The sequence below is a fragment of the Trachypithecus francoisi genome, unplaced genomic scaffold (assembly GCF_009764315.1).
Source record: "Trachypithecus francoisi isolate TF-2019V2 unplaced genomic scaffold, Tfra_2.0 Lachesis_group21, whole genome shotgun sequence".
NCBI lineage: Eukaryota > Metazoa > Chordata > Mammalia > Primates > Cercopithecidae > Trachypithecus > Trachypithecus francoisi.
This window is the reverse complement of record NW_022681467.1, coordinates 18,272,891-18,299,604: the sequence shown is the minus strand read 5'-3', so window position 1 is coordinate 18,299,604 and position 26,714 is coordinate 18,272,891. Positions and strand designations below refer to the sequence as shown.

The window sequence follows — 26,714 nt, the reverse complement described above, 5'->3', positions numbered from 1 at the left end:
TGCAAGAAAAGTAATGTTCACTTTTTAAATGAGCCATTAAATAAATCCACTGACTTTTTGAGTGAAAAGCCTCTCCCTGTCCCAAGAGCTCAAATTGCATTCAACAGTTGCTTTTGGAATCCCAAAGAGAGCAGCAAATAGTAGGAGTTATGTCTCTGGAAGGCTTCTTGAGTTCCAAAAGGCAATTTCCTTCCTCTCCAGAAGGAAATCAAAGAGGAAAAAAACAGGAATCATCTGAAAGATAACTCAAGAAGTAAATGCATAACTCGGTGGAAAGCTAGCTAGCTAGACAGATAGAATGAGGATACAGGCTTTCTAGAGAAATTGGGATTTTAAAGCATTTATGGAGTGGAGAAGAAATGGCTGCAAACAAAGCCAAGTGCTAAATATAGAAACTATGGAAATAAATAGCCCATGCTCCCAGGATAGCCTTAGCTTTGATGTTAAGCAGCAAAGCAGATCCAGAGGGTTCCTGTGTAAAGCTATAAACAGAAAAGAATTAAGAATATGCTGATTGAGAGAAACAAATGTGTTTTACCTTGGGAATTACCTCTGTATTGTGCTATTTATGGAATAAAAGACAATAATGTCATAGCAAGCACTTTGTATAATTAACGTTCTAGAGTTTATAGTGGAAAAAATATGCAGTCCATTGTCTTGAAATGTCTGTTTCATATTTTGTTGTAAAGGAGCCTTACAAAGGTAGGTGCCTTATTCTGACAGGGCTAGCTAACTAATAAAGTAATCAAGAACATGAACTCTGATAAGCAGATCTGTAACCAAACCAGAAGGCAGAAAAAGGAAAGAATGAAGACTCCAATTAGAACTAAGTGATGTGTCTAAAAAATAAATTTCATGTGTGCCTTTCTTTTGTATTTCCTTGGATCCATTGTAATGGGAATTTCCATTAGTGGGGTGATCTAGGTAAGTAAGATAGATATACTTAATTTATTTGCTGGTAAGTTGAGAATATAGCCTTATTAGAGGAATTGGAAGTGTCAAAAAATATAAGTGGTGTTGTCCATGAAAATATTGCTATACTCATTGTTTCTTTTAGGGCTATTTATAATGTTATATAACAACCAATGAATAGACTTAGGCCTTAAAGATAAGAGGAAAGATAAAGGTGATGAATTTTTTAAGTTAATTTTTTTATTGAATTCTGTGAGGAAATATCTGTGAAGTTACAGGATTGCTCTAGCTTCAAGTGGTTAGAAGACAAAAAGAGACTGGCTTCTTAAGAAGCCAGGTAGTAAGACGGTAAATCATGTAACTGGAGAAAAAGACTGGGAGTATTGTGGGGAAAGATATAGTTGCGAACACTGCAAGTTTCTGTTGGGGAAGAGGTGTTTGTAGCCATGACTGCAAAGATGACCTTCTGGAAAAGTCTAGGAAGTAGGTCATAGGACAATTCCAGAAAGAAGGAGAATTATTTAATCAGTGACTCCACTGTCTTTCAGCAAACGCTTGCCTGATTACTACAGAACATGCAAATTTTGCTGATACAAACATGCATGAAGGAAGGTACTTCCTCTAGATAGAGGGACCTTGTGAGTTATTCACCTTATGTCTATTCTCCCCTTATACTTCCCAGCATCCCTTGCAGCTAGATGTGCCTCTGAGCTAAATTCTGGCCAAGAGGTATCAACAAAAACCTGTGAGAATTTGGGGATCTTTTCTTAAAGGTAGGGACATGGACTGCTTCTTCCTTCCCTCTTTGCTGCAGGCTGAAAATGTAGCCAATATGAATTGTGTTGGAGTAGCCATCTCTACCATGAGGGAGATGCTGCATACTGGGGATTGAGAGGTTGTCAGAGAGAAAAAGCTGAGATTCAAACAATTCTGTAATGTAGCCCTAGTGGCCTGGTCTCCTACCTCCAGGCTTCTTTCATGTGAAAGAAGTAAGTCTCTATCCTGTGTAAGCTGCTGCTATTTTGGCCTTTTTAGAAACTTATAGCTGAGCTTAAACTTAACTCATACACATTCACTATGATTATAAGTAAAGATACTTAACTCATATTTAGCAGTTGGTTTTATTTCCCCAGTTCATACTGAAACTAGAGCAATGTCTTTGCTTAAAAACAGAATCAAAATCAATCAAACATAATTGATTGAGTACAGATTGCAAAGAAGTATAAAATGGAATTTTGGCCCTCAAGTGGCTTTCCTCAAAATGAAGAAATAAGACATGTAAAAAGGTATATGCATATATTTATATATATATATGTATGCATATACACATACACATATATATACACACACATAAACATATACATATCTACATACCTACACCCGTGTACTACACACATATACATATAACAAAAAAATATAAAAACCTCCATTGTGTAATAGTTCAATAGAACCAGTGGTGGACAGAAAATAAAATCCTTGGGAATTCAGAGGAAACAACTGAAAGAGATGGGAGTTTGGGCAGAGAACCTGGTTGTGAAGATTAAAAGGAAAGATTAGACAGGTGACAAGAAGAGGAAATAGGACGTAATGAATATATTGTCAGTAAAATGAAAGAATTTTAAGTTGATATCTTAATATGATATATTTACAGTCACAATTCAGTATAAAGGTCTTTTGCTAGCATTCATGTATTTTATATGGTCTTAATGAAATGCATAAGTGACCATGATAGACCTCACTGTTCCACAGGTAGCATTTTCAGGAAAACTGTGCAATTAGTGTCTGAATTTCTTCTATGAAGAATCCTTACAGTTTGTCTTCCACTTGCAGTTCTGTGATCAAAGGAGCTGTCTGAATAATTGCAGTGTAGTAATTGTGTCTGCAGAGGACATAAGCAAAGCACTTTGCTTAAGCACAAACGCTTTGTTTTGTTTTGATTTTTTGTTTGTTTATTTTTGCTGGCATCATTGGTAGTCAAGACTGAAAAATTAGGGCATTTAAAATAGTGGAGTAAGAATGGTGGTTGTTACAGAGGAGCTGAGTAAGATAGAGTAATGTGACAAGCAGGTCTTATAAGACTAGGTAGAAGATCAAAACTCTGAGAAGGAGATATGGAGGGGTCGGAATGGTCTGTGGAAAAAGTATTAAACATGGTCCAGTTGAAGAGAAACAGAACCAGTACATTAAAAAAGACCCAAATGAAAAAAAAAAAGAAAGAAAGAAAGCTGTCTTTATTTGCAGATAGCATAATTTTCTATGCAGGGACACCAAAGAATTTGTTTAAAAAAACTTTCTAGAATACATAAGTGAGTAGATCAAGATGCAAGATCAATGTACAAAAGTCTATTGTTTTTCTATGTTCCAGAAATGAACAATTGAAACTTGAAATTTTTTTTTCCTTCAACTTTTATTTTAGCTGGGGTGCATGCACTGGATGTGCAGGTTTGCGACATAGGTAATTGTGTGCTATGGTGGTTTGCTGCACAGATCAATCCATCACCTAGGTCTTACGCCAAGCATCCATTAGCTATTCTTTCTCATGCTCTCCCTCCCCTTGACCCCACCAGGATAGGCCCCAGTGTGTGTTGTTTGCCCCACAATGTGTCCATGTGTTCTCATCATTCAGCTCCCACTTATAAGAGAGAACATGTGGTGTTCAGTTTTCTGTTCCCAGGTTAGTTTACTGAGGATAATGGCTCCATCCCCATCCATGTCCCTGTAAAGGACATGATCTTGTTCCTTTTTATGGCTGCATAGTATTACATTGTGTATATGTACCACATTTTCTTCATCCAGCCTATCATTGATGGGCATTTGGGTTGATTCCATTTCTTTCCCATTGTAAATAGTGCTGCAATGAATATATGTGTGCATGTATCTTTGTAACAGAATGATTTATGTTCCTTTGGGTGTATACCCAGTAATGGGATTGCTGAGTCAAATGGTATTTCTGCCTTTAGATCTCTGAGGAATCACCACACCGTCTTCCACAGTGGTTGAAATAATTTACACTACCACCAACAGTATATAAATATGGAACTTGAAATTTTAAAAATTACTATTAAGGGGTAAATTTCACAAAATATATCAAGGAACTGTATGTGGAATACTACAAAACTCTGATAAAATAAGTCAAAGAAAGTTGAATGAGATTGGGTGATATTTCATGTTCATGGATGGAAAGATTTAATATTGTAAAAATGCTAATTTTTTTTCAATTGAACTACAGATTCAATGTAATCCCAATCACAATCCCAGCAAACTTTTTTTTATATGTTGACATAATTGTAAAATTTATATGGTAATGCAAAGAACTGAGATTAGCCAATACAATACTAAAATGGAAGAACAAAGTTAGAGACCTCACATGATTTAATAATTATTATAAAGCTACAATAATCAAGAAAGCATGGTGTTGGCAAATTAGATACATAGATCAATGGAAAATAACAGCAAGCCCCCAAATAGACCAAGATAAGTATAGTAAACTGACTTTTTTACAAAGGTGCAAGAATAATTCAATTAAGAAAGGATAGCCTTTTCAACAAATAGTGCTGGAGCAATTGGGTGTCCATATGCAAAAATATGAACTTAGAGTTCATACTTTACAAGAAAAATTAATTCAAAATGAATCATAGACATATATGTAAAATGCAAACCAATTAAACTTCTAGTAGAAAAATAGGATAAATTTTGTACAATCTTGGATTTGTGGATGAGTTTTTAGATACAACAGCAAAAGCATAATCCATGAAAGAAAATTTTGATAAAATACACTTTGCTTAAATTTAAAACTTTTGCTATACAGAAGACAGTACTAAAAGAACGAAAGGAAAAGATATAGAGTGGGAGAAAGTATTTGGAAATCACATTGTGATAAAAGAATAGTATTCTGAATATACAGAGAACCCTTAAAACCTGACAAGAAGAAAATAAATAATGTAAATTAAAATTTGGCAAAACCTATGAACAGATATCTCATCAAAGAAGACATACAAACATAGCAAATATACATATGAAAAGATGCTCAACATCATTTGTCGTAAAAGAAATGCAATTTAAAACCCCAATGAAATACACTACACACTATCAAGATAGCAAAAATTTTAAAAATTGACGATACCAAGTGTTGGCAAGGATGCACAGCAACAGTATGTCTTATTCATTACTAATGGGGTTGCAAAATGGGTATAATGAAATGGAATACAGTTTGGCAGTTTCTTATAGAACTAAACCTACTCTTGCAACATGATCTAGCAATTGTGCTCCTAGGTATTTACCTAACAGATTTGAATAGTTATGTCCCACAAAAACCTACATGCATTATTTATAGAAGTTTTATTCTTAATAACCCAAAACTGGAAGCCACCAAGATACCCTTAAATAGGTGGACAAACTGTGATATATACAATGGAATATTATTGAGTGATAAAAAGGAATTAGCTTTCAAACCATGCAAAGACACGAATGAACCTTAAATGCATAATGCTAAGTGATATAAATCATTCTGAAAAGGCTGCATCTTGTATGATTCCATTTATGTAATATTCTGAAAAAGACAATGCCATAGAGATGGTTATCAGATGAGTGATTGCTAGCAGTTGTAGAGGAGATTGAAAAGGTGAAGCACAGTGAATCTTTTTAGGATAGGGAAATGCTTTTGTATGGTACTGTAATGGTAGGTACTATGCATGTACTATGTACTATGTATTTATTAATATACTGTGTACTTTTAAATATACAAATGTACTATGCATTTATAAAAATCTATAGAATTTTGAAGCACAAAAATAAACTTTAATATATTCAAATATTAGAAAATTATTTAGAACGTCAAGAGAATCCCAGGATGGAAAGCAGATTGTGACAAATAATATCTATTTTATAAATATATAAAACAACCTTACTGAAGGCAATAAGGGAGAAAGTTGCTAACTGAACTAACTGGAAATGAATGGAATCTGTGAAACTAAAAGCAAAAAGAACGGTTGTTAACAACAGCAAGGTTTCTTACTGTTGGAGCAGGTAGTTACAGAGCAAAGGAAGGGGGCTAGAATGATCCATATAGACATAGGCTAGAATTGTGACATCAGTGTGAACTCATTTTTAGCTTAATATACATACAGATGGATGAATATAGAAAGTTATAGATATGTGTGTATATACATGGGTTTGTATGCACACCTATATTTCCAAACTGGGTTCTTGAAAAGGACCTAGAAACAATAACGCTTTGGTATCAATGAGCATAACCAGCCCCCTGAACTTGGTTTCTGATGCCATTCTTCAATAAAAGAAACTAGGGCTCTTGGAGAAATGGCTGTTTCTAGAGCTGGAGAACGGAATTTACAAGATGAGGCTGGAGCATCTAACAATGCCTGGAAGCGAGAAAGTTTGTCAATGGAACATATGGAGTCAACTAAAAGACGTCTCAATGGTCAAAACTGGAACAATTTAAGAAACAAAATAAAGATGTGATATTAGATTGTAAACTCAAAGTATAAAATAAGTATCCATAGACCACATGATTATAAATCAGTCATTGAATCAATAAATAATTGGGAAGAATATACAATTCTCCCATATAGGATACCAAATAATTTTTGTAGATAATATCCCCTCAAGGAGGCGGAGCATTACTACCTTCTCTTAAGTGTGGGATTCACATAGCAACTTCCTTCAAAGAAAAGCACAATATGGAAAGAGGGGATAAAGAGTAACTCTGTGGTGCAGAAACTGACAAACACTGCCTCAGTCAGCAGACCAAGGATAATCTCATCAGTATTAAGTCATGTTGATAGTAGGTACCTTTGACATGATGTGATAAAAATGACATTTTACCTCTGTGGTCTTTCTCCCAAAACCCACAATTTCAGCCTAATCTTGAGAAAAGCATCCTGTACCCACATTAAGGGCTATTTGAGGAAATACCTGACTGGTACTCCTCAAAACTGTTGAGGTCATCAAAAGCAAGAAAAGCCAAAGAAAGACCCTAAGGTGACAGGAGGACTCAATGCAGTATGGTGTCGTGGATGGGCTCTTGGCACAGGAAAAGGACAGTAGGTCAAAACTAAGGAATATAAATGAAGTATGGGCCTTAGTTAATATTAAAGTATCAATATTGGTATATTAGTTACATCAAATGTATCATACTAATGTAAGATATTAACCATAGGGAGAACTGCCTGTGACATACATGGAAATTCTCTGTACAAAGTTTCTGTAAATCTAAAATTATTCTAGAATAAAAGGCTATTAAAAAAAAAAAAAAAGAACCAAAACTAAACACATAATCATGGTGGCCAGGGGCTGGAAGTGAAGGTTGGAGAATGGAGAGTTATTGCTTAATGTGTACAGAATTTCTGTTTGAGAAGATGTAAAAGTTTCCTGAGATTTATGGTGGTGATGGTTACACAGCAAAGTGAATGTACCTAATGTCACTGAGTTGTACACTTAAACATGATTGAAATGGTAATTTGTATCATGTATATTTTATCAAAGTAAAACAAGTATTTCAAGAAAAAAAACTCAAAGACACAGAAAATTAGAGAAGAGAAACATCAGAAGGACTGAAAACAAAATTTAAAAGTAGACCAACAAGAAAGCAGTGGGATAGGAAGGAGAGCTGCGTAAGATGCACAGGGCAAAACACTCCCATTACTAGAACACCAGGAGAGAAAACACCTATTTAGAAATCACAGAGAACAAATTAGTACTCACGGTTTTCTCTTTACTTCCTAATTTTTAAATTGTACACACCCTCTTCCAAAAACCCTACAACACAAGGCAAGATACAGAACAAAACTTTTTGTTTATTAGTAAATTAAATTCTGTATTGAATGTGGAAAAACAGAACAAAAATGGAGGCTCTGATATACTTTGGCCCCGAATACTGGCCCTCTGAGAGGAGGAGAGTTGGGGTAACCAGATGTTATATTAATGGACTGGCATTGAACTCTGTTTATTTTATATATCATTTAAACCCTCACAACAGCATTATATGCTAGTACTGTTATTTCTCACTATAGAACTAACATTTGAGATCATAGTTTTCTGTCAATGACTTGAATTTAGTAACAGTGAAAATTCCATAGACATAGGAATATAGCAGAATTTTTTTCAGTAAGGCTATAACGTTTAAGTGAACTTAGCTGATCCTGCTTATATTAGAGAACGCTTGCTATAAATTCATGGGATTCTGTCTACCAAGTCGGAGAAGTGGTTTAAATGTGTTGATATATCTGGGGTATTAGAGACTACAGTCGTGAAGTGGAACCCTAGTTGTACAACTCATTAGCTATGTGCTGTCAAATTACTTAACATGTAGAGATCTCAGTTTTACCATCTATAAAATGGGGATAAAACAGGTTCTTTGCTTTTAACATTCTTTTTCCTTTTCTAATATCCCATGTGCTTGTGACTTTTTATGATCAGAGATAGTGATATTGTCTAGAAAGAAAGAAAGAAAGAAAGAAAGAAAGAAAGAAAGAAAGAAAGAAAGAAAGAAAGAGAAGGTCATATAAGCCCTATATTAATTGGAGTATCATAGGTACAATAAAAAATAAATGCCAGAATTTCAATGGCTTAACACATTAAAAAGTATTCCTCATTTACTTAGAAGCCTAGCATGGGTGTGTTTGATATAAAGGTGATTTTCTTCTACCTGATGATTTGGGGACTTAGTCTGTGTCCAATCTAACAGCTCCAATATCCTGTAGGGTCTCTCTGTCCTCTGTAAAAAGGACACAGGGGAAAGAAAAATACCTGAAATGACCCTCATCTCTTCCATTCGCATTCCATTTGTGAGAACTAGTCATATGACCCTCCTTAAATGCAAACAAAGGGTGACGTGAAATGTGTGTGTTATTCAGGCAGCAATTTCCCTGTAATTCTTTGAACTGTGTAAGGCAAAGTGCAAAGTTTGGTGGTGAATGAACAACCTCTGCCTTAAGCTCTGTGCGAGCCCAGTAATGCTGAACTGTGCAAACCCACTCACCTGTATGGGGAGAAGAGTAGCACCATTATAGTAAGGACTCCTACAGTAATCACCAAGTATAATGGGGGCATTTAACCCTCAGCTTTCTATGCACCTTAAATGGTTTAATAATAATTCCAACAAAAAGTATTTATAAAGCATTCAGGAATGCTTATAAGAATTAAAGTAATATTAAAGAAATCACTAGAGTCTTAATTTTTAATGTAATAAAATCTCATCATACTGTATTTTTCTTCTTTACTTTAAAAATAGACCTGCAGAATAGATATGGTATAAAGTGAGACTCCACAGGGTCTAGAATTTTCTTCTTTGTATTTTTGCTGATATTCTCTCTCTCTTTTCCAGTGTAACAACTTTTAGTTATATACTTTGTTCAAAAATAACATCTGATCATCATAAACATCAATTATTTAAATAGGATAACATGCTTCTTCTGCATGCTTTAAAGTAAACCTGAGTGTTTATAAGTAAGGGACTTATTAAGAAGAAACCCTGGTATATGCACAAGATAAATGTTACCAATCTCTAAGTGTGCATCCCAGTGGTTCTCAAACTTAAAAGTATATCAGAATCACCTGCTGTATTTGTTATAACACAGATTCCTTGGTCCCAACCCCTGGAGTTTTCAGTTCAGAGTGTCTGGGATGTGGGCGAGGGATTTGTGTTTCTAACAAGTAACCAGATGATGTGATGCTGCTGGTCCAGGGACCATACTTTGAAAACCACTGATTTTTCTATAAAACAATGCCAAAGAAGGTAAGGAGGAAGGTATCACATCTACGCAGTTTCTCTGAGGTTGAACTACTTGATGTGTCCCAGCTTTTATGTTTTTAAAAAAAAAATAATGCCGAAAGACATACAGTGCTTAAGACTCAGGTTAATTTAATTCCATAATCATACGGCAGAATAGCACCAATTTTGGTACGTAGAGTCTTCTGTACTTAATTTTGACTGACCCACATAGAGCAAATGTGATTTATCTGACTTGAAATTGAAAACCCAAATAAGCTGGGTTGTGAAACACAGTAGGTTTTTATGATGGGGCCTATAAGGAGACATATGAGTTGTTAGAGGGATAGCATTGGTTAGGCTAAGGGTATACGGAGAATACATTGCAAAGATATTAAGGAAAATATGAAAATTATGGAAGACTTTAAGGAAAAGCATTAAATATGAATTCAGGGCCTGAGCTAAGTGGATTTTCAAAAAAATTTTCTGGATATTTACTTTCTTAATACAGAGGAAGGTTTATTTTTAGGTTTTACTTTCATCTGAGCAAGAAGAAATATATTGTGCAATAATGAAAAAGTGATCTATCTTCTTGGGTGCTCAAATCCTATGTTAAGGATTTATGAGTTATTTATTTAGAAAAATTATACACCCAGGGATAGTGACCCTGGTCAATATTTGGGCTTCAAAAAAGATAATGAAATTCAGTTTTTCTAAACTCCAGAGGATAAAGTGTTTTATCATAACATTACAAATTGTGGAATGAATGAATAGAAGTCACAGTGGGTTCTTTTTTGGAAGTCTGGGGCTACCTGGAATCAGCATATAGGACCCAACTTCGAAAGGTGAACAAAGATATTAATCAATAATATGTTTCTTTGAGGAAATGATCTTAAGCAAAATGATACCTCACAGACAAGAGGGGTAATATTCAAGCAACTAAAGAAGCTAATGACTATTTCATATGACTATCTTGCCCTTGGTGAAAAATACTAATACAGTGATTATTTTTTTCTCCACTATATTTACAAAGGAAGCATAAAAATAAGAATGTTGGCTGGGTGTGGTGGCTTACACCTGTAATCCCAACACTTTGGGGGGCCAAGGTAGGAGGATCCCTTGAGCCCAGGAGTTCAAGATCAGCCTAAGCAACATAGTGAGACCTTGTCTTTACAAAATAAAAAAGGAAAAAAAAAGAAAGAAAGAAAAAAAAAAAGAGAATGATGTCTGGATTTGAAGGAAGAAAAGGATTCAAAGAAAGTCTGCCCTGCATTCTGCTGATGGCAATTTTATTTGAGAACACTTGCACTGTCAAATGTTTCATAGTTCATCGCCCAATTTAATATTTCAGAAAAGTCATCCAAGGACTGTTTTCTTTTGTGGTTTTCTTTCTGGCAGAATTCTATGGCTTCTCTGTTCTTGGAGTGTTCTTCTGCCTTGACAAGGTAAAGTTCATGCCTGAGCATGTGCAGAAACTCAAGGTCCAGTGCACCTCTGAGCACCTTCAGAGTGAGTTTTTAGGGGACAATGTTCACAACTGTCCTCATCATCAAACAGCAAGCCTTCATGATAGGCCTGCCAGGGAGGTGGCCCTGCCAGCCTGCTGCCTCTTGTCCCTTTCCCAGTTTACACTGTTATTTCTCCATCTTGATGGATATTTCTCCTTCTTGCCCTGACTTTTGCCCAAGAACAGCAAGCCTTTGGGTTGACCCTAGCATACCTGCTTTCCTTGTACTCCGGGGCCATAAACTTGCACAGCTACCCTGGTGGCATGGCCCGTGGTTTGTCCTGCCCCATCTTTTTTGTTTTTGAGATGGAGTCTCACTCTGGAGTGCAATGGCACGATCTCGGCTCATTGCAACCTCTGCCTCCCGGGTTCAAGCGATTCTTCCGCCTCAGTCTCTCGAGTAGCTGGGATTATAGGTACCCTCCAAAATGCCCGGCTAATTATTTTTGTATTTTTGTACAGATGGGGTTTCACCATGTTGGCCAGGCTAGTCTTGAACTCCTGACCTCAGGTGATCCACCCGCTTTGGCCTCCTCGAGTGCTGGGATTATAGGCCTGAGTGAGCCACCGTCCCCGGCCTGTCCTGCCCTGCCCCATCTTGCTTCCTTCCTCCTTCTCTCCCTTTATTCCTTCCTTCCTTTCTCTTTAGAAATATTTTTTGATATATAACAGAAAAATATAGAACATAATAGGAAAAAGTCCCTCTTAAATGTTTTCGCTTTTATTTTTTGCATTATCCCAATAACCTGTTTCATGCATGTACTTTGTCTTCAGGGTGCAATTGTATGCAGTATGTTTGGATTATCTGCCACTTGCACTAACATTCTCTTGCCTTAATGCTGTCCCTTCTTATATACTCATTTCCTATTTCTCATCCTTTAACTTTTTTAAAGATTCTATGATTCTCACAAATTTATTGCAATAAACTGCACTGTGCTTCCACCTTCGGCCTTTTTAATGAACGGATTAAATTTAAGAATTAACTTGCTTCTCATGAAGGTCAAGTCAAGGATGTGTTGGAAGAAGACAGATGTCTTCTGTTAGTTGTCTGTCTTTATTTTGTTTCAACCTACTGTTCTGAAGCAGCAATAGTAGTAAACATAAGGCCTAACTGTTAAAAGAGTTTTTTACACAATATTGTTTCCTTCCTCATTGTTACGGAGTGCAGATGGGAAGCATATAGGCATATTACTCTCTAGCTCTCTGTTCAGAAGCTACAGAATTCCAACAAGAGTATATATTTAAACTTCCTCTTGACAGCAACTAATCCACTGCCCACTTTCCAAATCTGTCCACATTTTACTCTAATAACTTAAATTCCTACACTCCCTCTTTAAAACATTTCAATGTTTAATTAACTTGCAAAAAGGTCATAAAAATTCCTTCATTTCCATATTAGCTATATTCTCTCTTCTAAATCTGTGCCATCCCTGAGTTATCCCAAGATTTCTGGTGGGTAACCTTTATGTAGATGCCTGCCTTATCCTTGAATTTTAGCCTTGCAGTAAATATCTAGTTTGATCCCTTAATGATTAAGTTATTTTTCTTTTCCCTCTTCCTATAGGATCTCCTCTCAAAACAGTAATTATTTCATTTCCCAGTCTTCCTATCATTGTCTTTAAAATCTGTCCCCATCCCACTTTTGGTCTGACAGTGATTGCTTTTTACTTACTCCCTCCCTGTTCATAAAGAGGTAATAATACTAAATTAATAGTGTTTGTGAAAATTCCTACAAAACCTGTTATTCACGTAAGATCTTTTTAAAAATTATCCTTATTCATTTTTAAGTAAAGTTTTGATGAAATGATAAAATGAATGATGTTTATTCAACTTTGGAGCAGAGCTTTATATATTCTGTTATGGATAGATTTTTATTTTATTTTAATGCAAGGAAAGTCAGACTGGGGGTAGAAAATATAATAAACCTTTACCAAGAAGAAAGTAAAATAAAGTGAATATAAACATATTTCCTTTTAGCTATGGGTATGACAAAAATGAACTCTGGTTTGGAGATTAGGTAAACTGATGTTTTTTATAGATTTACTTATTTATTTTTAGTAAGGAATATTTCTTTTTTAAAATCAGGCACTATCTCTCACATGATGATGAGAAAAAGCTTTTGGGAAAACCATGTTTTGCATGTTAGATTACAGAGTATTTATGCATATGTTTTCCCAGAAGTACCCAATATATTTTAAAACCTGATTAAGATGACATAAGATAAATGTGGTATATTGTGACTGAGAACCCCTAGTCTTGATGAATGCTCATATTTAGTGGGTATAATGATGAAAACTATTTTCAAGGAAATTTTTTAAACATTCCAAACACATACAGAAATATATCTAAAGCCAAAAAAGTAATTAATATAAAAATATGAGTTTAAAAATAGTAATATGTGATTCAGAATAAATTTCAAGTTTGACATTATTTTATAAGTTGATTTTTTGCAAATGATAGCTATTTAGATCCTGTTCTCTGAACAGACCCAGATGCAAGGGGTTGTATACAGATGATTTATTAAGGAGGCTGCTTCCTGGAGACAGCGGTAAGAGAGTGGAGGAAGCAAGACATGGATGGAGAAGAGTTAAGTAAGAGTGAGCTTTCAGATGAAGTACCAGCCTCAGCCTGAGCTACTGAAAGCTCCAGAGCACAAATGACACCTGGAGTTGCTTCTCCTGCATCTGTCAGGTGTGAACTATCAGCTCTCTGGGGAGACCTAGCATCCCAGGCACTTCCTGCTCTCTGCACATCTGAGTGAAGTGACTCCAAGAAGCCAAAGGTAGTCAAAGGCTTCAAGTGTCACTTGTTAGGAATAAAGCTGATAGACACTGGAGGATGGGTGTCTAGCCTGTCGAGGAGCCCGAGAGGGAACCAGGTTAGTATCAATACAGGTTCCTGTGGGAGCTTTAGGCAAACTTCCTGAGTAATTGGAAAATGACTCTAGATTGATTTTTTTCAATCATTCATAGTTCTTAATATGAACAGCTAGCTTCATTTTGTGTACTTACATTAGTGTTGAGATTGATCAACAGTTGACTACAAAGGAGAGTTCGCTTTTGGTAAAATTTACAGCACTTAGGCAAATTCTTGGGGCTGATTTATTGATTGACTCAGTGAATATTCTTCTCAGGAGAATTCAGTAAGCATGATGTTCCCTTTTAGACATATCCAGCCCTTACCCCCACAAATCAGCATCTGAAAAGATTCAGATGGATTCCGTCTGTCCTGCCAGAAAGCCAAAAGCAATCTTAAGTAGCAAATCTTCTTTGAAAGGGAGGGGAAAAAAGACATATTATTACACACGTGTCAACCTAAAATATCTCATTTTGAAAAATAGATGGACTCATTACATATTCACAATGTTTTATGAGATGAAAAGGTCATCAAAATGCAAACCTTTGGCAGAAAAAATTGTGATATATTTTGGAATAAATAACTGGCAAAAATGAGACTATCCAGGTGGATATAACCAATCAGCTACTAAAGTAAAGCAAGGATAAATGCCATCTATCTATACTTCAGAAAATATGGAAATCACCAGATATGCCATACTGTGTGATGAGAGAGAAAATAAAATACGTTGGTTGCGCTCTCAAATGTATCATGCACAGGGCTGCATCAAAACATGTGGAATTCAACCAAGCATTTTTAGAACCTCTCCTTAACAGTCTGGCCTCTAGGGCCCAATGTGGAAATGGCTGCTTTATTCTACAGTGATATTAGAGCTATTGATAAGCATAGTAGTCTGAAGAAGACTTCTCAGTTTTATTAGCAGTTTTCTCATTGCTCTTAGGATTCTGATGCAGCTACTTTATAACTGGATGTAGGAAACCTGTCTGAGTGTCAGAATGCCCTACCCATTCTAGACCTAATTAGCCATCTCTGTGGGCCGCCATTGTCTTCATTTAATATCTAGGAGAGAGATTCTCAAACTTCAGATTGCATCTGAATCACTGGGAGGTGAATCACCCAGCACAGATTGTTTGGCCACCCCAGAGGTTCTAGTTCAGTAGGCCTAGGGTTGGACCAGAGAATTTGCATTTTTCACTTGTTCCCAAGTGATGATGCCATAGGTCAAAGGACCACACTTGGAGAACCACTGGTATGGAGAAATGAAGGCATTTAAGTCCTATAAGCAGATAAGTGATGAGTTCAAATATTATATTAAGGTAAGATTGAGGGAGTAGTTTGCACTGCCAGATAAAAAAGCTTGGCTGACTGTTCAGCCACAGTGAAATAGGTGTAAACCAGAGATAACATTTTAGATGATTCAAAGGGAAAATCTGGCTACATTTATGTCATCTGGAGTTTTCAAATGGAAACAGCTTGTTTGCCTGATGAATCTGTATCATTTCCATATTTCTTATCAAAAGACCTTTTATGAAAATCAGATTCTATGCTCACCCAAAATATTCAGGAAGATAGTTTTTAGCACTTATGACACTATTTGCAAAATGATGGATGCTGTTTCTGGTTAATCTGATTAGTCCGAAATGAGGAATTTAGCTTATCACAGGCAGTAATAGAAAATTGTAACAATGCCATCTTTATCATCATAGTTGCGATTTTTTTAAAACTCTGAGTTCTGAACTAAGGCAACATCATTCTTCATCCATAAAGATGTGGAGAATTCCTCTGTGAGATGCCTGGTAATATATAAGAACTAGAAAAATAAAACACATTGCTATAAAGAGCCAATATATTTCTGAAATCATTCATCTTTGAACATATATAGATTATCCATGGTGATTATGGAACTTTTTCTCAGTTTTTTAATGTCAACCTAATAAGCTGACATCTTGTTAAAATGAAGGCAGTTACTGTCATCTTAAATCTCACCTGTTTTTCATTCATCATTTGAAAGAAATTACTAAAATATATCTCCTAATATAATGTTTCCTAGAATCTGGAAGAAAGTGTGGCAGTTTTTTCCATCAGAGTCATAGATGCATGCAACTATACCATAAATACTGTGACAATTAAGTTTTATTCATTTTATGTCTTAATAAAGTCTTGGTGCTATACATACAATTTTATGTTTAGCTGAATTTAACTTTCAACTTTAGAAATGTTTTATATTTCTTATACACTCTTATATACTCTTAGATGTATAAGTATACATTTATATTTCTTATACACTCTTAGATGAGTGTATAAGAGTTTCTAAGGTTGCTGAAGAAGGAGGTAAGAATGAGAATATTTGGCTATTGCACAACCAGCAGCCAAACTATCTCACCTTGCAATCTGCAAGGAATAAATTAACTGCATATCTGCTGATATATTTCACATTGCCTTGTTCAGACACAGCCTCTGAAAACTAGTGTTATATTTATTTATCATGATATTTGTTCTTATACATGAAAACAGACTTAAGTGGGTTTCTTTCATTTATGTTACACAGTACTCCCGCTACCTTATCAGTGTCAAACATTTTTAGAAAAAAGTAAGTTTGGGGATATGTGGATTATTTTTTCTATTATGTACATAGGGTCAATGTTCCTAGGCAATTAATATATTTTCTCTGGGACTTAGTTTCCTCATCTGTGTTCTCTTTCCATTCACAAAGTCTGTGATTCAATTATAGTACTTGTTTCTGTTTGGGCACATTCAGTAATGGTGACAGCATTGCAGTCATTTTTATGCAGGGTGGGTGGAGTGCCAAGATATGTAAATTCATTTACATTCCTTTTTAATTAAGTGCATTAGAACTTGGAAACAATGGGGTTAGTGTACTAGTTATCTATTGCTTCATAACAAACTACCACAACTTAATGGCTTAAAACAACAAATATTTATTATCTCACAATTTCAGTGGATGAGGGTCTCACCAGCTTAGGGTCTCCCAAGGCTGAAATCAAGTTGTCTCCTGGGCTGTGTTCTCACCTGAAGCTCGAGTTCCTCTTGCAAGCTCATTTAGGTTGTTGCCAGAATTCAGTTCCTTGTGGTGGTAGAATTGATGCCCTTATCTCCTGGAGGTCTTCTTTTCCATAGTCAGTACACAGCACAGCCAGCAGATTAATGTCTCTGCTGCTTCAAGTACTCTCGCTTCCAAACTCTCTTTTGAAAGGCCCACCCAAGATATCTCTCTTTTGGCTAATTTTATGTTGTCTGATTAAGAACCTTAATGACACCTGCAAAATCCATTCGCTCTTGCTGTATTCCATAACATACTGGTGGGAGTGATAGCCCAGCACCTTTGCCATATTGTATTGGTTAGAAGAAAGTTGCAGGTCCTTCTCACACTCAGAGGGAGGGGATTACACAAAGGCGTGGAAACCAGGAGACCCGAATGAGGGTGGCCATCTTCAGAGTTCTGCCCACCAAAGATAGGCAAAAATGTAGAGTTTTGTGAGAAAATTGTGCAATTGACCAACAGTAGTCAATAGTAGTCATAGCTATCTCTGTTAGTTCTCTCATATGCAAAACAGAGAAATATGATACTTATGTGACAGTATTATTACAAGGACCAATGAGATAATGCACACAAATTTTGTTTTACAATTCTTGACATGTTGGTTCTCTATTATAAATAGATGTAATTATTATTGCTGTTATTATTAAGAATATTATTTGACTTTGCCACCTTTAGTGTAGGAACCTTTAATCTCATCCACAGTAATTTCTCAGGTTTTATTTTATTTGTACTGAGCAGACTCTTTAGATTAAAAAGTGCATCAAGAGAGATTGTCTGGGTTTTTTTGGTTCAGTATCTTCCTGTATACTGACCTTGGCTCCTGGAAGAATGCATGAACTCCAGACGTTGGTGGATTCCTTATCTCCCTAGGACAGGCAATGGAACAATGAAGGAAGCAAGGAAATAAATTAAAAATGAAAAGTTATCTGCCACATTATCTGCCGCATTCATATACTTGCCAATAACATTGGGCCAAAGACTTTGGAAGTAGGGCCAGGGATAACATACAGACTGGAGAATAGAACCGATAACATCCGCAGGCATTGGATCACCCACTTTTTCCCCCATTTATGCTATGATATTTATGAGAACATGAGGGCAAGGAAGGTAATTCCAACTGCTGTATTAACGAACTTTCAGTGTCCCTAGGTTGCTTGCAAAAATAAAGCATCTTGTTGGTTTTCTGGGTAAAGATGAGTCTGACTTGTATTTTATGTACTGTGTTCCTGTTAGGGCCAAAGTCTGAAATACCTAACATCTTCAGCAGGGTGTCATCATTCACAACCCAGGATGAAATACAGCCTCTGTGCTGAACTTTATGTCAAACACTATACAAATGGGGATAAAAGTCCAAGGTCTTTTTGTCGAGGGATTCACACCAAGTGGTGAAACCCCATGTCAATTGACAGTTACAATACAACCTCTAACACAGGAACATCCTCATTGCTTTTCCCATTTCAAATGTTGATCCTATTTTTCATTTACCTATAACACATAAAAATGAAAATTAGTTTCTCTAGAAGTTTTCTCTATTACTTAGGTTTTCCGTTTTTTTGAAATAGCTATCGCGTCCCAGGTTTTCAGATCTTTTTTTTTTCTGTGTTTATTTGCATTCCTTGTGTTTCTTCTAGATGTTTTACCTAAAAACTTTTAACTTTTCTGCTAGGATCTTTTCCCTTTCACTTAGAATGGGAAATCTTGCAAGCATGAGAATTTCTGTATATTTGGTACTCCCTCCTTGCTAAGTGGAGATCTTAGTTTAATATTTCAGTTGGTTTAGCAGCAGCCGAACGAGGGAGATGTTGCTGGCATCTGCACCTGTGTTTGACAGGTGAGGATACAAGACATGCATGAGCATCTGTAGCAACTTGTTTAATACTACATTGATAACAAGTGATAATTTGAGGGAAGAACTTCCATTTTCTGCCTCCTACTTCTATGAAATCTGCACTATATTAAATCTAAGTGTGTTTAAATAAAGTCAGATGTGTCATCTTTCTCTTTTCTCTGCCTTAGTTCTTATTGATGACCTGTACATCTCATTTCTATTGGTGTTTCTTACTGTGGGTCTCCATTGAAAGTTGTGGAAATAAAGATGAAAATCATGCCTAGGGAACAAAGGAAAAGAGACACCAGGTGGCAGATGGTGCAGGGATTTCTTTGAGAGGTACACTGCACAGATTTTTCACCCCCTCAGAAGTAGATAAAGTTAAAGAACAAATAATTGAGTCTAAGTCCATCTGCTTCTTGTTAAATTAAAACCCTTCGTTAAAATACTCTAAAATCATTTTTTTAAAGTGCATTTTAAGGAGGTTTGGCAGTCAATAAAATATATTAATGTATGCGACTTTTGGTAAATCAAAATAGACCAACTTAATGACTATACCACACACGTATGTGGAGGTATACATAATCACAATACACATACCCAGCCATTAATATCTTCTCTGTGAAATGTTTATGACTATAATTGCTGCTCTGATTATATACAGTATGAACCTGAAGCACATTATTATATTGGGTGACTAACGGAACTCAGTAACAATGCACAGACATTGGGATTCTGGAAAGAGTTGAGTTTTAAATTGTATTTCCTCCTGAGTTTGAAGTGGATTTCATGTCTCATCTATCACACAGTATGTTTATGGCTGATGAATTGAAATCTCTCTGCTAAATAATAAACAACAAAGATAATTTAGTCTTCCCTTAGCTTGCCTGTTTTCTCATCACTCATTCAAAATATTTTTGTTAAATACCCAAAACCCATTAATTAGTAATAATGGGTTTTTAGTATTTTATTAAATACCCAATACCTCAGTTGGTTTAAGAGTGTCTATTTTCCAGCCTTTGTGGAATTCATTATTTCTTTACTCCTTTCTTTGAGAGAGCGATCACAGGGTATATATGCAGAAAACTTGGGTTTGAGTGAAGACCCTAAAATTAATTATTCATGTATTCAGTCAGTAACTTTACCACACTGAGTAACAATGCACAGAAACTGGGATTCTGGAAAGAGTTGAGTTTTAAATTCGGTATTTCTTCCTGAGTTTGATAATTAACATCTTCAGCAGGGTGTCCTTCATTCACAAACCAGGATGAAATACACAGCCTCTGTGCTGAACTTTATGTTAAACACTATACAAATGGAGATAAAAGTCCAAGGTCTTTTGTCGAGGGATTCACACCAAGTGGTGAAATCCCATGTCAATAGACAGTTACAATATTATTGTAATATTACTGTTAATTCACTTTTATTCATGCTGTTAATTCATTTTAATCCATACTGACAAGAAGAGAGGGCATATCCATCAATGCATCAGTGGATGCATCTGAGGTCCTGAGAGTATGATCCCCAAGCTTTGCAGGGTGTCATTAATGGCCTTGGAAATAAACGGTTCTTTTAGTGTATTCCTCCTTTAATGATTCAGATAGGTTATGTGACTTTAGGCACTTAATTCCTTTCTCATTGTTGGATGGACTTAAAGGTTAGAGAGAACAAATTTAAATTTCTTTCTTCTACCTTTCTAAAGATGTATCTAATGTTATAAAGTATAGTGCAAATGTTCTATAGTAAAACATCTGTGATAAAACAATTTCAATGGTTGCTTGAGTTTCTGAACACCTAGGACATTTGCTTGGATAGAATATGATTTAATCCTAAAGAGAAATTATTAAAATAGCAGTCGATGGCATTTGTCATTCAATAGTTTTTTCTTCAGCTAAATCTCCCCACTAGGCACACTTTTACATTCAGTAAATGTAATATTTTTGTTTGACAGTTCCTGACGTAAAGAAATGATAGTTATAGATTCTTCATATTAACATAAGTATTGTATTGCTTTATCAATGATGTTCACATGAAAGGCATTATAACTACATGAGTGTATCATTAGTGCTTCTCAAAGTGTGGTCATTCGACCAGCAACATCAGCATCACCTGTAGGTTTATTTGAGATGCAGATTCTCAGGCCTGCCCCAGACTCATGGAACCAGAAACCCTGACAAGTGACACGGAGCAAATCTGTATTTTAATAAGCCTTTCAGGCAACTATAATGCAGGCTACAGTTGGAGAGCCACTGATATGGAAGGTATGCTCATACCCATTTAATAGATGACAAAACTGATGCTCTGTGTGGTAAAGTTATTGACTAAATACATGAATAATGAATTTTAAGGTCCTCACTCAAACTCAAGTTTTCTGCATATATACCCTGTAATCTCTCTCTCTCTCAAAGTAAAGAGTAAAGAAATAATGAATTCCACAAAGCTGGAAAACAGAAACTCTCGAACTGGGGAAGGGCAGGAAGGGACCATTTCACTGCTTTATTGTAATGAGAGTGCGTTGTTAAAACTATTGTCACAAGAAAATTAACCTAGAAAAAGTTTTAATGATACAAGAAACACTTTTGTGGTCATGCATTGGGTTCCTCATTTTCTTTTTAGTGGCAGAGAGAAAGGGATGCAGTTAAACTCCAAAGGGGTAGCTGTGGCATGTTAATAGAAGTGGGAGACACTACTTTAATCATTGCTTTCTAGCCAAATGAGTTCATGGACAGCTTTTCCACCTGGGTCTTCCCTACACCACATTACCCTGGATGATAGTGCCCTGCGGTGGTTTTCATGCACACAGTTGGCGTTAACTACCCTTCTGTGGCTTGGGGAATGAATCCTGGAAGTGGAATACAGAGTTCATTATCTGTAATGCAAAAGTCTATGTAATGATGCCTGCTAAGATCTAGTTCTTTGTTAATTCAATTTGGGCTTCGTGTATATAATCAAACAAGTTATGTTTAAGTCTATTGTTTCTTCAATTGGGAGGAATTTCCTTAAATAGAAAGTATTACAGACCGGGTATGGTGGCTCATGCTTGCAATCCCAGCACTTTGGGAGCCCAAGGCGGGTGGATCACTTGAGGTCTGGAGTTTGAGACCAGCCTGGCCAACATAGCAAAATGCTGTATCTACTAAAAATACAAAAATTAGCTGAGTATTGTGGTGCATGCCTGTAATTTCAGCTCCTCGAGGGCTGAGGCACGAGAATCACTTGAACCTGGGAGGTGGAAGTTGCAGTGAGTTGAGATTGCACCACTGCACTTTAGCCTGGATGATGGAGTGAGACTCTGTCTCTCAAAAAAAAAAAAAAAAGAAGAAAAGAAAATATTACTGTTAATTAGGTAAACATACTGTGTGTGAGAGAGAGATTTTTATCCTACATAGATGTAAAACATCATGCTATATATATGAAAAATTACATCAAACATAAATGTTAGTGTTTTATAAATAATTATTAAGAGAACACCCATGTAATGACTACTAAATCCCAAAGTGATTATTGCTGATGCTCCATATACCTCTGACATATCCTAAGTAAGTTGTAGTTTTCTGCACACAATTGCTGCTTCTGTGATTTTCTACCCGCAATTTCCTCTCTCTGGAACCACCACCCACTCTCCCACCCCAATCACACAGTTATAAGGCTGGCGAACTCTGTCTCATCCTTGTGTACTGGCTGAAATCATGCCATAGCTCTCTGTAGCCCATGTCTGTAGGGCACTTTGAAATATTTCCTTTAGCGTATAGTATTTGGCTTGTTTGTATGAGCTTATCAAAACTGGGATCTTATCTTCATATGTTCTAGTTTCTCAGTACTGGCATATACCTGATACATTGTAGGCATTCAATAAATAATGCTCCAGTGAATTAATTACTGGCATTTCCACTTGTATAAAGCCCTCAAACCAGCCTCTCCAGAATGCACCATCAATTTGCCCAAACTTCTAAGTCTCAGGGTAGGAAAGGTGGAAACTGCAGCGTGTTTTATGACTTCCCTCTTTCCTTCAGTCAGTTCGTCCTTTGCCATCTCTCTCCTCTTTCTTCCAATTACTTACCTTCATTTTGTCTCTCGTCTTTCATCTCTCAGATCTCCAATTATTTCCCATCTTCTAGATTAAACTTCTTCAAGCTTGGTTCCCTTACTGTTTCTCCTCTTCTAGCAAATATTTTGGTTGTCATTGCTGTAGAGATGAAGAAACTTGGGCATATGCTTAACTTACTCACGTCTGCTTTTTCCACCATTTCTTCAGAGAGCGTCCTATAATGTGCATTTGCGTCCTAAGTGAAGCATTGAACATGGTTGAGACCATTGTTTTCTAACACTCATAAGGTAACCTCCAATACTGTGGATGCTGTGGCCTTCAGGGAACTGTGGCATCAGTCACTCTGACCCGCAAGTTCCTTGCTGGGTTGCCACCTGTCACACCCCAGGGGTTTGGGAGGATTTCCACAGGGTCAGACATAGCATGAAATGGGCTAAGGAACCCTCTAAAATGGGGGAAAGGAAACTTGAAGGTCAGTGTGAGCAAGAGCAGAGACCCACTGTTTCCTGTTCACCCTTCATCCCACAGAGAGGTGTATCAGGTGTTCTGTTGGACCTGCTGTGTGGGTTTGCATTCGAGGGGTGAGACTTCACCTTTAGTTTGGCCCTTATTACAAGGCAATTTTAGGTGCAGAAAAATAATCAGATCAGTTTGCACCAGACATTTGGAACTGGCAGCAGCTGTTTAAAAAAGCTGCCTAAGAACAAAAGGTGCTGGTTCTTAGGGAGCTTGGCCTTTAAGACTTTAGAGCCCCTCCTATCCAGAGGTTCTATTGGCAACTGAATTAGGATACAGTGCCTCCTGCTGGGAGAAGGGGACTCGATGCTCCATCCAACTTGCTCATTGCCCAGGAATCACAGTTAGGACATCTGGAGTCACTTTAAGACAACTGCTCATTGCACCACAGTCCTGTCTGGCTGGTGGTAGAGTCCACTGTCTAATGCAGCAACCTGTGTGTGTCACAAACCTCATGGCTCAGTCGCCTTCGCCAGACATTTAGGGTTTCCATTCTTTGGCCCATATTCCTTTCTGGTGTCATCTCCCATGACTTCTTGTCACATGTTCTATGCTCTAGCCAAATGGAATACTGAATGTCCTCCCATGTGAATCCGCTTCCATCCTTCTACAACACCACTGTGCCTGCACCTTTGCAGTTCTTCACTCCTGGATGCTTCTCTATCCTTCTCCCTACCTCCTTTCCCTGTAATGTTCTCTGTCTGTAAGTGTCTAAAGGCCACGAATGCCTCAAGGTTCAGCCAAAACCTCTGGGCCTTTCTCATCTAGGCATTTGCTCATATGTTCCCCTCCAACTGGGAGGATCCCCTCCCCCACTTCTTTTTTCCAAGCTTAATGATTTGTCATAAACTTTTCTCTGAGCTCCTAGGAAAAAACTGTGTTGTCTTTGCTGCGCCCCAACCATGGTAGTTGACTTTAAAATTGTCATTAACACATTCCCCCTTGTCTTACACATACACATTTCTTTACACTCCTATTTGAGGACAGATCCATCCAGGAAAGCAATCATATCTTGTACGCCTTATTCCCTAGAGTAACTTGTGTATTACAGGTGTTCAATAATGGGTAATGATTAAGTGAAAAGATCAGGGCATGAGGTATGTGTGCAAAAGGCTGGTGGCTGTGGGAGGCAGATTCGTATCTCTGCCTTGGCCAGATAAGCTGGGTATGTATGTGAGCCGATGGGAGCATCTCACTCCGTCCTCCTCCCTAATCCTTCTCTCCACCGACATACTCTTATACCCTCACCTATGCTCAGTGACTCCCAGGATTATATTCAAAAGGAAGAACAAGAAGACCTGATTCATCATGATTTAGGAATGGCTTTTAGGATAGACTGGGGACATAACCACACACTTTTTGCTTTCAAAATGTATAACTGAGCAGTTAGCAGTTAGCTGTCTTTTTGTTTCCATTCTAATTCAATTGAGAAGTGATGTAAGAGGAAAGAAGTATCCCAACTGCAGAGAAATCTTCAGTCAAGTCTCAAGATAATTTTTTAAGTGATTTCAATAACATAAAACAAAGAGGAAAGATCTGTGTGGTTGCTTAATGATTTCACATTTTTGCCTTCCAGGAGACGGAGCTACTGGATCTCAGCCTTGTCAAAGATGCCAGATGTGGGAGACACGCCAAAGCTCCCAAGGTAGGAGGCTGAGTGTTGTGCATGCACCAGATGCTGCCTTGATTGTTTAGCTGTGTCACCATATCAATTAATTGCCCCAATTAAAAGTTTCTATGTTGTAGATGTTGTAAAACACAATAGCCAGTATGTCCCAAACACTTTCACTTTTATTAAACGATAGGAACAATGAACAAATTTGTGGGCTCTTGGACATAAGGGCTTGCTTTGTGTCCTCTAATTTTGCCTTTGTTTGAACGAACAACAACAACAACAACAATGCCCAGGTTACTGGGTAATTCTAAATGATTAAAAAGTACTTGAAATTATTTGAAAAAATCTTTGAACCTCGTGAACATATGGGAACTCACCATTAGACATGATGAATAGAACTCCCATGTTGAAATGCTCTGCAACTGAAATGATTTCATCCACCATGCCAAAAGATGTATGGTCTTCATTCTGCAAATGTTACTAGTAAAGATCAGCATACTTTGGGATGAATAGTGTGCAGTGTCATTTGTTTTGGTTTGAAAATCTTAACTGAAGAAATATTCAAAGGAGTGTTTTCAGTCTAGTTTTTGAAGATTCTTTTTAAATATTGGATGAAGAACATAATTTTTTTAAGCTTAGATGATCTGGTAGGATATAGTAGCAGGATATGTTGACTTGCCATCAAAGCTAAAACTATTCTTCATTTTATTTAAAATTTAGTACTTTACATACTTCATTTCTGGCAGAGAGGGTATTGGCAGACACAGAAGTACAGTTGCCATTTAGGAGCTCAATGCCTCTTTCCATGATTGATATAAAACCAGCTATTTTCTATTTGAGTGTCTTCCCACAACTTTTGTTTTATCTTTTAAAAGTCAAAATTCTTTCTCTGACATTAAAATGATCTGTTGCTTTGGAGCTACAAGACAAAAAAATCACCTGGAATAATTATTCTTCAGAGGCATAAAAAGGCAGTAGGTGCCAGCAAATTCTATGACATAGCAAACACATAGCTGCTATGCTTTTTAATTATTTTATTTTATTTTATTTTTTGCTGAAAGGGTTAAAGTGATCTATGGTAAAATGTAAAACACAAAGATTTTTAGAAAGAAAAATTAGAACTGTATTCAGGAAGGCTTCTATAAGTGTTTCATATGAAACTAGTCTGTTATTTACATTTATCTCCTTAGTAACATGGAATTTCAATAGTTTAGCCTCTCAGTTTTGTATCAGACTTACCATAATTAATGCTTTGTTGATGATTCAAAATTGCTCACAGTTTTTAGTATAGGAAAGAATATTTTTTCTTCTTCCACCAACAACATTTCAGCCAAATTTCATATAAGCCTGTTAGCTCCAAGAACTATATTGATAATGTAGCTATGAAATTTGTCTTTGAACCTAAGTTTATTGGCCTAACTTGCAATTTCAATATCGATATTAGTTAAAGACAGTTGCCGACACTGCTTCAGAGCCCCCTTTGTCTCCAGGCATTGGGAGTCAAAGTGAATTCTGCTGCCACATGGAGGGTTTCTTTCAGGCTTGGATCTGTCTCTTTTATTGCAGTACACAGCTTGCTTATCAGTTAAGTGTTTCGTTTATGGATGTAGTTTGATAAATGTCTACTGAACAGTGACAAATGAACA

General features: G+C 36.6%; 1 protein-coding gene across 2 annotated transcripts in view; it reads left to right on the top strand.

The window, feature by feature from the left end:
- PLCB1 (phospholipase C beta 1) overlaps window positions 1-26,714 on the top strand; it is a 763,475-nt gene that overhangs the window by 218,961 nt on the left and 517,800 nt on the right. For both annotated transcript variants that reach the window (XM_033185644.1, XM_033185645.1), the window contains exon 3: window positions 25,030-25,098. In XM_033185644.1, coding sequence (XP_033041535.1) covers window positions 25,030-25,098 — 69 coding nt within the window. The remainder of the gene's footprint in view (window positions 1-25,029; window positions 25,099-26,714) is intronic.